We start from the raw sequence: 12,770 nt of genomic DNA on the forward strand, positions 1-12,770 counted from the left end.
GTGAAAACCTTAATTATGTTGTATTGTTTTTCTAATGTAAATTAAAAAGCTGCACTTCTCTCAAACTTGTACTATATAGGGGGATCATAGTTCCGAAAACACATTTTCATAAATACAGACCCCTACTTTTTGACGTTATGATGTCATTTGATATTGAGTATGATTTTAATCTCGTCTAAGATTTTTGTTTGAATCCAAAACTTGCAATAAAGTACCAAATGGATAAACATTTGTACTTACATTATGTATGTACATGTACTTACTTAAGACGGCGCTACAGTTTAACACGCTAAGTTGGTTAGGGTCCTCTCTCACTTGCGTACGCCACCTGAGCGTTCGCTCAGGGTTGGATTCGAAGACCTTTAGGGCTGGAGCTTTGATGTTAATTCGCTTTACTTGACCTAGCCATCTAACTCAGTGGACTTTTGTTCTTTTAACCAGTTCAGTGTCGCTGTCTGAAATTTATAGCTGTTCATGGTGACGTTTTGTCTAAGATATGCATATGCTTGGTCTTGCCCTCATAGATGACTAAACCCATCTTCTAAGCTTCCGTCGCAATGCTCACGCTTTGATCTTGAAATTATGTCATTAAAATCGGTGTATCCGAGGATTTGAATGCACCTTTAGAAGATTTTGTGCCTTGACTGTTGATTTTTGCCAAAAATACACATTGTTGTACATGTACATATAGTTACAATTAAAATAAGATGAAAGATCTGGTAAGGTTAATGGCACAGATGTTCTGATTAAACAGGGTTATCAATGTTGCGGTTTCAAAAGTAAACGTAAATAAAACACTTATAAAATATATTTTTCATGACACTTTGACAATTTGTGTGAATCACTACATCATTAAAATGACCACCACCACAAATAGTCGCAAGCATGGATTTGTTTGAGGTAATTTTCGACCACTTTTTGACACATATTGGGTGGTATATCAGCTAAAACTTAAGGAATGTTGGTTTTGAGTGTTTAAGAGTTAAAGGTTTACCTACATAGACACGGTCTTTCGCATATCCCCACAAAAAAAGTATAGCTGTATCAAATCGCATGATTTTGTGGCCAGTTGATATCGCCGCTACAAGAAATTACGCGGCCAGGAAGTGTCTCTTGCCATAAAGCCATATTCACTCTAGTTGAGTGCCATGTGTCCCCGTCTTGCTGAAACCACATGAAACAGTTTCTAAACAAGAATCATTGTATTCGTAGTGGTTGCTTAGTGCTGCCTAAGTGATTATTTGTAGTGCCGAGTACTTCTTTTGTTTTGGAATAATGGATGATGTTATTGCTTCAAAATCTTTGGATTGCACTACTTGAACATAATTGTTCTGAGGATATTCATTTGAGGATTTTCGCCCTGGGTATTGGGAATTTTGCTGCTAGGGATTTTGTTTTGGGCATTATGGATTTGGGGCTTTCCTTTGGGGATTATATCCAGGGGGAAATTATCACCATGAGAGTTTTTCTAAAAACTGCATGCATAAACGAAGATATGCACGCATACTGGTGATTTGGAGATTTTGTGGGGATTTTGGTAAAATGAATTATTTAGTTGGGGATTTTATCCATTTGTCTTACGTCTCTAGGGATATTATCAAAATGGATTCAATTTGTTTGGGGATATTATCCTGTGGGGATTCTTTTTTTTTGGGATTCAATACGAAACCCTTAAGATATGGGTTTCCTTAGACGATGCAAGAAATATTAAACCCCTTTTGATCTGGCTGTTATCTGCAAGACTTACATACGTCCAAAGCTTGAGTATAACCCCCATCTCTGGGCTGGTGCTCCTGCAACTTACTTAAGCCTTAACGTAGAGCATTTAAATTGATTGATGATAATATCATCATAAGTACTACGCTTGAACATCGTCGTAGGGTCTCTTGTCTGACCCTTTTTTACCGTTCTTTTAAAGGCTTATGCTCTAGTGAAATAGCTAGTTGCATTCCTCCCCTTAAACAGTTCAACCGTAATACTCGCACTTCTAGGAAAGCTCATCAGTATACCCTCGAGCCCAACTTCGGCCGTACCGTCAAATACAGAGATTCGTTCTTTAGCCGTACTATGCGAATGTGGAATGCCTTACCACACTCTGTCTTTCCTAGTCATTGCAATATTCAGGAATTCAAAACCAATGTGCACCGACATCTCCTTTTAAACCCTCTCTCCTCTTCCTAGTGCTCACACTATGCCTCTGCATAATAAGGGTAGTAATATCCCCTTGAGTGTGTGTTTATTTTAAAAAAAGAATGCATGGATACTGAGGACTTGGAGATTTCGTGGGGATTTTGGTAAAATAAATTATTTAGTTGGGGATTTTGTCCATTTGTCTTACGTCACTTTGAGCGGAACTTCACAATTTTGCCAATTGCTTGCGTGGTTGGACGGTTATCTAAATCAGAATCAACATTTTTGTAGCAGGTTTTAACAATTTGTATGTGTTGTGCGATAGTTAAGCGATCCATTTTTGAAACAAATTGGTTTTACAACTTATTTTGACAGGTGTTGAGTTCCAGCCCTCTTTTCTTAATACCCCAAAATGGATAAACTGTTATAAGCTGAAAATTAGACAGGTATATTATTTCACCAATATTGTTTTTTTATTTATGCAATTACCATATACATGTGTATGTTTTAAATAAAATATTACACCTATATAAAAAGGTCACCAAAATCACAAATAAAAGACATTCTGAGATTTTTGACCCAATAAAATGTTGGTAAAAATCTCAAGGCCATCAACGTTCCGGAGTTATCAAATAATGCTTGGGATTTTATTATGCATGTCCATAAATTCTGTATTTTGCGAGAGACGAATGAAATTCCAAAAAGAACTTTCTTTGATACCATCATACTCAACTGATAATACTTAAACAAAATTTCTACACGAAGGAATTATTCGCTGAATAGAGCAAGCATAAGTACGTATACACATTACCACACCTTCAATTCATTGAATTTCAAATCTCACGTTCATACAAAATATCTATCTAAGCCTACTGATTCCCATTCAATTAACAAACGCGTGCTATTCATATAACTTAGAGTTAGAGCTCATGCACTATACTATAACAATAAAGTCATTATAATTTAACGTACACAGGTATAGGATTGTATGTGGTGGCCATAAGAGTTAGGCCCTTGCCGCACAATTCAATTATTATTATTATTGTTAACGAACATAAACACAACACACCCAACTCGACACTCCCAATTTCACGTTTCTTCTTTAGAGTTGGATAGGTATCATAAAAATAGTATAAATTGACTCCTCTACAGTTAAAGAAAAATAAATAAGCCACCTGTATTAAAGGTACCTACGTTATGTTCTCTCTGCTTTCCACTTAAGGTCGTATACATGGCACCGACGCGACGAACCTCTAAAATGAAGAAGCTAAAAAAGAAAGATACAAAATGCTAAAGGCTTCTCCGTCATATCTCCGTCAACATCATAATGAAATCGTGCCAAATTATTGCGCCGCCCGTCTGTTCTTCATCTCCCCCTTCCATGTTGATAGTAACCACTCATTCAAAAAACTCTCTCATGAATGGACACTGGTCGGGCGCCCATTCAAGAAACATCCTCATTATCGGAACATGAGAAACTTCAAGATAACGAGTGTGTGAATATCCTTAATTTCCTTCCAACCAACAACAAACAAAAAAGATAGTTTTTTGACTCCTGTTCCACCACATCGCATGGTGATTATACAGTTCGAAATATCGGTAGGTATATACTGCCCTAAGATCCTTTCGTCCTATGTTACATGTGAAGGCATTTTAATTCCTTTTTTTTCTTTTTATTGCTGCCTCTGTTTGGGACCACTTAAAAATTGATGGTGGTGCGTGGGAATTTCTCAAAACTTAACTTTCCCACGAAAATTTTGTATGTGCCCTTATTTTTAAAATACACCCCATAGCTCTATCCCACTCTGAACCATTCTATCTATAATACATACTTCCTTTTCGGTTTCAAATTCGAAAGCAAAAGAAGATAATTTTCAAAACACCTGCCGTTTTTTATGTATAGGATTTTTCCTTCTTTTATCACTTGAAATGCCTTTGGTTCTGTGCACTCTCATAAGTATACACTGTATACAGTACAAATACACCCCCGAGAAGGGTGATCCTTTTACAAAATGTTTATCTTTCCCTCTTTCTTCATTCGTTTACACAAACAACGACGTTCAGGTTCTGGTTCAGGTTCGTGTTTGGGTTTCGGTGTCGAACAGCAATGCGAGACTGTGTGCGTAATACTTGTGCGTTTTGAATTTCCTCAAGAATGTATAAAAGCCGATCCGAGGCGGGTTTGGTAACATTCTGAATTCGTTCTTCACTCGAGGGAGACATATAGACTGAAGCAGTTTTATTTTCTTTATTAAATAATTTTTACTTTGTACTCGCGTAAAATGTGTATTGCAATGCCAGAACAACAGACCATAACAGTGTCTTCAAAAACTGTAACGAAGAAGTCAGTTTCTTACAGTATCAAGAGGGTTTTGAGGGCGCTCTTCAAAAAACAACAACAAAAAGACCAAAAAAAAACAAGATCATTGGAATCCTTAGAATCTCTAGAAAATCTGCGTAATTCACAAACTGAAACTTACTATACTGAAATTGAAGATAATTCGGCCAATGAGAAACTGGTTCATTTTATTTTGGAAGAGTCGGAATATCAACAGCCACAATCATCACAATCGCAACTAAAGGAAGAAGGTGTTTATGTTCCTGTTCGATTTGCTCGCACCGAAGTCGGGACCTTCTTTTGGACTACAAATCTACAACCTGTCATGAGTATTGCTCCCGCAGTCGACGAAGATTTGGTGCAACCGGCTTACTGCTACAGCAACAGTCAATATCCACAATTGCAGTTTGGTGATAGATGGGCACAGGCTTAGGTTACTTAAAATTACAAATTAATACATAGCTTAAGAAAAGGATAACATTTAAGATTGTGATAAGAATGATGATTAATTTATATTATTTTGTTTTATATAAATCTTAATAACATTTATGTGATAACTATACAGCTTTAAAAAGAAAAATATACAAATATTTTATTATATCTACAATATAACAATTATGAGTTTTTAATTCTTATTTGTTTTAACCAACACATTCATATATTTTATTGGTCTTTCAATTTATTGAAGAATGATTGCCTTGATTCAGTTGAATAAAATGTCTTTATATTCAATGAATCCTAGAGTACTTTTACAGCTTGATGTAAAAGTATTTTCGCACAGACTGGTGTCGTAACATGCGTTTTAAAATTTTAGCTAGCATATTATGAAAAGTTTAATTAATAGCTATTATTTTCATCTAATTTTTATAGATGACAATTATAATAGATCGGTCGTGGACAACGGCGGCTTTTATATGATACGCATTTTTTCCATTAAGTTGTGATTTAATTTAGCATTTGATAATACTTGTTGGTTGCTAATAATTTTGAAAAAATAAACACAAACAAAAAAATTGACGACAGGTTCGCACGACCTTGCTCCTGTATCTAAAGAATCTGTTTTTAAATAGTATCTACATATATTTAAAAATTAAAGATGCAAAATAATGTTGTCTTCAAAAGTGTTTTTATTATTTAATTGATCAAAACATTTTTTCTTTTTGATAATCGTAGCAGCTTATTTTTTAAATTATTTTTGTATAGTTATTAGCTAATACATCTAGGTTTTATATTTAAATTTCGTTAAAATATACTGACCCGTTGATGAAATACATTTTTTATAGTTTTGAATTGAAAAACGGTGCATATTGTTGCATTTCTTAAAAACGTAAGTGCAATATAACTGAACAATTTATTTTGTATAAACTATTTCATCGATTTGTAATGGTTTAAAACGCAAATGTTATTTATTTTATGCGATGCATTTTCGACATATTGTGTAATTTGTACATCTTTGCCTTTAATATATATCTATCGCAATGCGTGGTCGAAATTGTGTAAAATTTCTTCCGATGAAAGCTACCTCGAATTTAAATTAAGTTTCCGACTAAGGAAGCGTTTCCGGAGAGAGACAATTATTTAGAATTGTAGATAATATACATAAGACTTAAGAGTTTGTAGTTTCTGGGACGTATTAGTAGGACTGTCATGCCAAAGGTCTAGACATGGGAGTTGCCTCTTGCGAGGAATTAACAAACTCCCCAGAAGTAATTCTTGTCACAAAAAGTGCTCTCTCAAATGATAGAAGTTCGGATTCTGCTAAAACTGTACTGACAACATTACTCCCACACAATGAATGGTTGAGAGATGAAGGGAGTTCTCAACGGACTGTTTGCTTATTTTATTTTTTGCATAAGAGCGTGTTCAGAAAAAGAATTAACTAAATCGCTTCATTTGTTCCTGAGAAAATCCAAAAATAAAATAACCGTTCTCTTCTGGAGCAATATAAAAATATCTCATGAATTTTAACATATTCCAAGTGCATCAAAAATTGTTTCTGATTTCTGTATATGAACGGTTAAGATAATGGAAAATTCGTAAATTTCTTACAAATCAGTTAACTAGAAAGGGGTTAATACACAGCAATTAAAAAATATTTGTGTTCCAGACCTAGTTACAAACAGTAGCTGTGTTCCAGATCTAGTTTCAAACAGTTTCAGACTGAAAGTTTTAGTAATTTTTAGTCCGAAGTCGTTCTACGCTTCTAAAGTTGTGATAATTCTTACAAAAATGCCATTTCCCCTTTTTGCCACATTTAGTCGGAAGAATTTCTTCTGGCAATTTCTGGACTGGCTGTCAAACTTGATTTGAAGTTCACGTCAAGTAATGACAGAAGAAAAAAAACCTGTGTGGCCTATTAACTAAAGGTTGCCCAAGTAATTCTTTTACCTTCATTTAAGTTTTGGTAAATTTGAATATTGTTAATATTTTCTATTCAAAATCAAATGGGGTGGCGCAACAGTCCGTTGTGAACCAGGTCCTAGTGACTTACAACTCTCAACCATTCCTGTGTGCGAGTACTGTTGTCAGGAATGGAAGGGAAAGCATTTTTTCATGACAAGAATTACTCTTGAAAGATTTGTCAAGAGGCAGTACCCGCGAAAATTATTTTTTTTTAAAATTAATGTGGCACAGGCAGGGATTGAACCCAAGACCCCTTGCATGACAGTCCAACGCACTAACCATCATGCCACGGGTACTACATATTTTATATTACCTTTAATTAATCAAATAATTTTCATAAAATGTATATCTCTTTAAAAAAGTATTACTGAAGAAGAAATTTGTACTAAAAAAATATATATACATATTTGTCAATACTTTTTTGAGAAAAAAGAACTTATTTTAGTTTCATATTTAAGGAATAATTTTGTTTTTATTTAAATTAATATAAGTTTAGTTTTGTTGATATTTATTTTATTGGATTCTTATTCATGAATAAGTTTATCAATGATCTTCGGTAATTCTGCTCAATTATATTATATTTTTTTTTTTTTTTTGAAGTTAAACAAGTAGGCCAAACTCGAGCAAATTGGTGCGAAACCCGTTTCAGACACTTTGATAGTTTGCTTTTTCTCTAATAGCATTTCATCCCCATTTCTAAAACTTGATACCTGACCAACTTTTAGTGCGAAAAATGTCTGGAACAGACTTAATAATTTTATACGTCAATTATAACTTTCAAACTTTTTTTGGCAAATTTGAGATTTTAAATACTACACAACCAAAAGCAAGAATTCGTCTGCTCGTTACAAACAATTTAATAAGGTTTGAAATTTTTACGTTTCACTTTTACCTAAGGGACCGTTTATAGCTATCAGTAAAATAAATCAGTAAAATTTGAAACAGGAGAAATCTGAAATTTTTTACTGATGAGCGTTTATAGCAATCAGTAAATTTACGTCATTAAATAAAATGTCACTCGGAAGTTTCTATTTGAACAGTTTGTTTTTTACTGTTTCTTGCATCAGTAAAATTTTTAATAATGTGATCGGAAAATTGGAACACCAACAGTAAAACGAAATGGTATTTTTGTTGGCTTTTGGCAGTCAGTAAAATTGAATTTCATCATTAAAAAAATTAAAATGGATTTATAAATTAAATGAAACTTAAAATGCATCGTTTCTTTTTGAAAAAAATACTTGGATGTATGGTTCATTTTATTGCATCAATCTTTTGTTATAAATAAACATGTTCAAAAACTAAAACAAAAATTAACTATTGGATTTTACTGATAGCTATAACCGGCCCCAAACAAAAGTACGGTGCAAGCACAGTGGGGCATATTGACTTTTTTGGTGAATCGTGAAACTGTTATTTTCAGTCAAGATGACAACAGGCTTCATAAGTGAGTGTTTTTTTTACTGTTTGTGAGTTGAATATTCAATGTGTACTATTTTCCGTAAATAGTCTTGCATTTGAAAAAAAAATGTATCCCCTCATAGTAAAAAAATCGCCATTAACGAGAAATTAACAGAGTATAATTATTATGGTCCCAAAAGATTCATTAATGATAATCTAAAAAAGGGATTGGCGTCTAAAGCTGTTGATGTCTTTTATCAACCGTCTTTTGAATTGTTGACTTGTACTAAGGTAGTTAACTTTATGCATATCAAAGGTTGGTGCTAGAAATAAACAGGTTAAGACGAACACACATATACACCTACAACTCAAAACAACGTAAGAGCTCTGAAAAAAACAAAACCCTCTTTCCGCATTTTTCAGTGTGTGTCTGTCGTTGCCACGAAAGATAGTTCAATAATTATGAAAGAAAGAGCTTGAATATTTTCTAAAGGTTGGTTATGGGATTTACTTCACAAGAATACAAAATCTTATTTACTCACTTCATTTGGATGAGAAGGCGAAGAAGGGTATAGGCAGCAATCAAGCTGTGTGAGATGCATTCATAAACGATGCATGGTCGGTCGTTGCACGAAGATACAAAGATAAAGGGAATATGTCCGTCATGGTGCGGGAACGACTTTTTATATTTCACAGAAATCTCGCATGCTAAACAGGCTTGCAATCCAAGGTATTACTTGTTGATGTTAATAGATATTATTTGATATGGTGAAGATTACAAGAATATACGGATAATGGCGCTGACATGCATACAATTTTAGGATTTTTTCGTGTAAGCACATTTAAACAGAGGAGGGAATTTCTGGACTGTTAAACGTTCTTTGAATTACTGAGAAGGTTAGAAACATTTTTTTAAAAGCCCCGTATGTTGTGTGAATTTTTTGATAGTTCATACGGAGTCAAACCTACATCCTTGTTGATAGACAGTCTTACCGTAAAGTAATCTTTAATAGTTTCTGTTTAATTGTTTAAAACTGATCGTAAGTAAGTATTAATCTTAAGTTATTACATGAACAAATAAATAGAAAAATGATGCATACAAGTATAAAGATATGTGTATAAATATAAGTTTAAAAAAAAATACAAAATTTCACAGGTGTTCTGTGAAACTTTGGGTTGATCTGTTTAGTTGTGGGGACATTAAAAATGTTTGGACCCAGAAATTATTAATCAAAGCATACCTAAGTTTTTGAAAATCCCATTTGAGACTTTGGAAAAGGACTAATTTATAAAACAGTGCAATAACGATTGCTTATTTTTTTTTTAATTTACAGACGCTCAAAGGGTTACACTGAACCAAATCAGGTAGGTCATATTGACGGAAATATTTTGTTAACTTTTGAAGAATAATTTATTCAAATCCACAATATTTCATGAAAATTTTCGTGATAATGAATATTAAATATTCAAATCACAAAAATTTCTTCAACTGCTAATAGATTTAGTATTTTATTGAACCAAACAAATTTTTTTCATTTTGACAATCAGAAATCGTTGACTGACTCAAATCTCCGATAGGTACCTAATAACTGATTTCTTCATATTGACAAAATTTATCAACTTGAAGAATATTCCTCAATATGTTAGCGATAACTTATATGCCTACAAATATGAAATCTTTCGCAAACCAAATAATTACTGCAAACTAACGGATTTTCCATAGATTTTTCTTCAAATTGAATAAATTTATTCAAATTTCGGAATGTGTTTTATTCAAATTGATGAAATTTTCTGCAAACCGAAGAATTTTCATAATTATTCCCATTTTTCGATCCATTTTCTTTAAATTGAAGAAAGTGTTTCAAATAGAGAAAAATAATTTCTTCAGATCAAGGAAATTATTCAATTTGAAGAAGTTTGTCCAATATTTTGCCGTTAACTGTTGATTAAGTGATAAGTTTTATTTTTGTTAGTGAAGTTGTGCCGAAAAGTTCAATCGCGTCTTGAAAATTTTTAAACTAATTCATAAATAAATACAGATAAAAATATATAATATATAAAAATAGAAATACGAATGACGTTTTGAATTGCTAAACAAACAGCAGACAAAATTGGAAACCTTTTTAAAACGGAGTAATTGGTAAGAAAACCCTTAAAATACACTTGGCTATAAATGTTTAGATATATAATACCACATTTTTAGGGGTATTATTCCAAACAAAGCGATAAAAAGCCTATGACAAATATTATAACACGACTTCTCAAGAAGAGTGGTATTTTACAAAAAAGACCTTACTCAGCCTTGTCTCCAGGAGCACCGCACAAACGAGTTTTTAACCTTGGTAAGAGAGATTATATTCAAAACAAAATTTTTTCCTCGTGATGTGGTCAATTTAGATGAAACAGAATGCCATGTTTCCAAGCACATTGAAGAAATTATAAGGAACAATTGTGCTTGGGCGGAAATGGAAAGGCATTGGGATGCTTCAAAAAACTTTAGACTAGTTGAGATCACAAAAGCCGAATCAACAGTGGATATCCTAGCCAAATGGAAGCAGTATAAGAACCCGGTGGGCTTTAAATTGGTAAGTTTATTTTAATTGTATTTTTAAGAGCTAAAACAAGAAACAATATAAAAACATTTTCGCGTTTCGAGGCATTGTAAACTTAAGTATTGCAGTCACTAAAATGCGTTGATGAGTACGGCTGATAATAATGCACTTATATAATTTCTTTCAGATTAATATGGATTTCAAACACCTATATCCTAAAGCTAAGAGTTTATTATTAAAATATGATGATTTTTATATTAAAATATGATGATTTTTCTGTAAAAATTATACCCATTTTTGAAGACGAAATAAAGGATCCAACTAGTCACCAACCCTTAAGCGAAATGATGAATAATGGAAACATTTTACCCGAAAGTAAGTTTACTTGTAATCGTTTAGTAGTTTGACATAAAAGATTAAATTAACCAATTTTCGAATTTCAACATAACTGTAAATATTGATTTACCGTTTTAGTCTCGAAATAAAGCGAGTTTGAATTTTGCACACTGAAAAAATGAATTATAAATATAACTTCATTCTGAAAAAAATGTATGTGTTTAGTAAATATAAGGTTTTTTACATACATACCTTGTAATAACTTTCTAAACATTACGCTGATATAGGTACATACATTCAAAACACTTTAAATTCGAGTTTGAATACAAACAATCATTCGCGACCGTACAGAAAAATTATTGAAAAACTTACTTCCATTACGAGTACACTGAACGCAATCTATATATTAAAATATTGTTGCTGGTTTTAAGTAATTTTTTTTTTGGAAAAACTCAACTGAGAACTTTTTTAACAAAACACGAAAACATGCTAAAAACAAATACATGTTTTCGACACAAGTGTTAGGAGAACAAATGAAGATATGGACTTCAAATTATTTGTCTCACTCAAAATAAAATGAATTGACAGAAGGGATGGGATTTCAATTAGACAACCGTGATAGTCAATATGACAACAGCGGTAGTCAATATGGCAATTTTTTCTGAAAACCATAATCTAATTTGACTACCGGGTAGTAAATATAACAATCGTCGAAAGTAAGTTTCGGTAGTCAATATGACAACCACGATAGTCAATATAACAACTGCGGTGATCAAAAGGACAATTGTGGTAGTCAATATAACAACTGCGGTAGTCAATACGACAACTGCGGTAGTCAATATAACAATTCTCGATAGTCAATTTTGGTAGTCAATATGACAACCACGGTAGTCAATATGACAACTGCGGTAGGCAGTAGGACAACTGCGGTAGTCAATCTAACAACTCTCGATAGTCAATTTTGGTAGTCAATATGACAACCACGGTAGTCAATATGACAGCTGCGGTACTTAATAGGACAACTGCGGTAGTCAATATAACAATTTTTGTTGAAAACCGAAATCTAATTTGACTGCTGGGTGGTCAATATAACAATTCTCGATAGTCTATTTTTGGTAGTCAATATGACAACCAAATTGTCGTATTGACTACCGAAGTTGTTCTATTGAATACCGCAGTTGTCATATTGACTACCCAAAATTGACAATTATAAATTGTTCTTTTGACTATCCAGTAGTCAGTTTTTAAAAATAAAGTTGTCATATTGACTATTTTGGTAGTCAATGCGACAATTTGGCCAAAATTAAGGTTGACTAGGCCAAAATTCAGGTTGACTATCGACGATTGTTAATATGACAACTTTTTTTCTGTGTATGCTCTTCACAGTAAGTACCATTTTAAAAGACAAAAAGAACATTTTAAAAGTTTAATAACGCATTAAACAATGTTACGGGATCAAATTTAAAAAGTAACATACACCACCCCTGGAAAATATTGTGTGCAACATTTTGGTGTTTGCAAGTTTTCAGCTCCATAAGAGAAAATAAAATTACTGGTTCGGAGTTTTATGAGGTCATTATTTAAAGTTTGTAGCACCAATTTTGAGTCAGTTG

At 32.9% G+C, this 12,770-nt stretch overlaps 1 protein-coding gene across 1 annotated transcript; it reads left to right on the plus strand.

The window, feature by feature from the left end:
* The first annotated feature begins 4,333 nt into the window (after window positions 1-4,333).
* On the plus strand, window positions 4,334-5,083 carry LOC129941533 (enhancer of split malpha protein). Its single transcript, XM_056050204.1, has one exon. It carries the CDS (start codon window positions 4,413-4,415, stop codon window positions 4,899-4,901), a length of 489 nt encoding a protein of 162 aa, XP_055906179.1. The 5' UTR covers window positions 4,334-4,412; the 3' UTR covers window positions 4,902-5,083.
* The last annotated feature ends 7,687 nt before the right edge of the window (window positions 5,084-12,770 follow it).

Source organism: Eupeodes corollae, chromosome 1, assembly GCF_945859685.1.
Source record: "Eupeodes corollae chromosome 1, idEupCoro1.1, whole genome shotgun sequence".
Lineage (NCBI taxonomy): Eukaryota > Metazoa > Arthropoda > Insecta > Diptera > Syrphidae > Eupeodes > Eupeodes corollae.

Coding starts and splice junctions, on each gene's coding strand:
- LOC129941533 (XM_056050204.1), top strand. CDS start 4,413: ATGTGTATTGCAATGCCAGAACAACAGACCATAACAGTGTCTTCAAAA.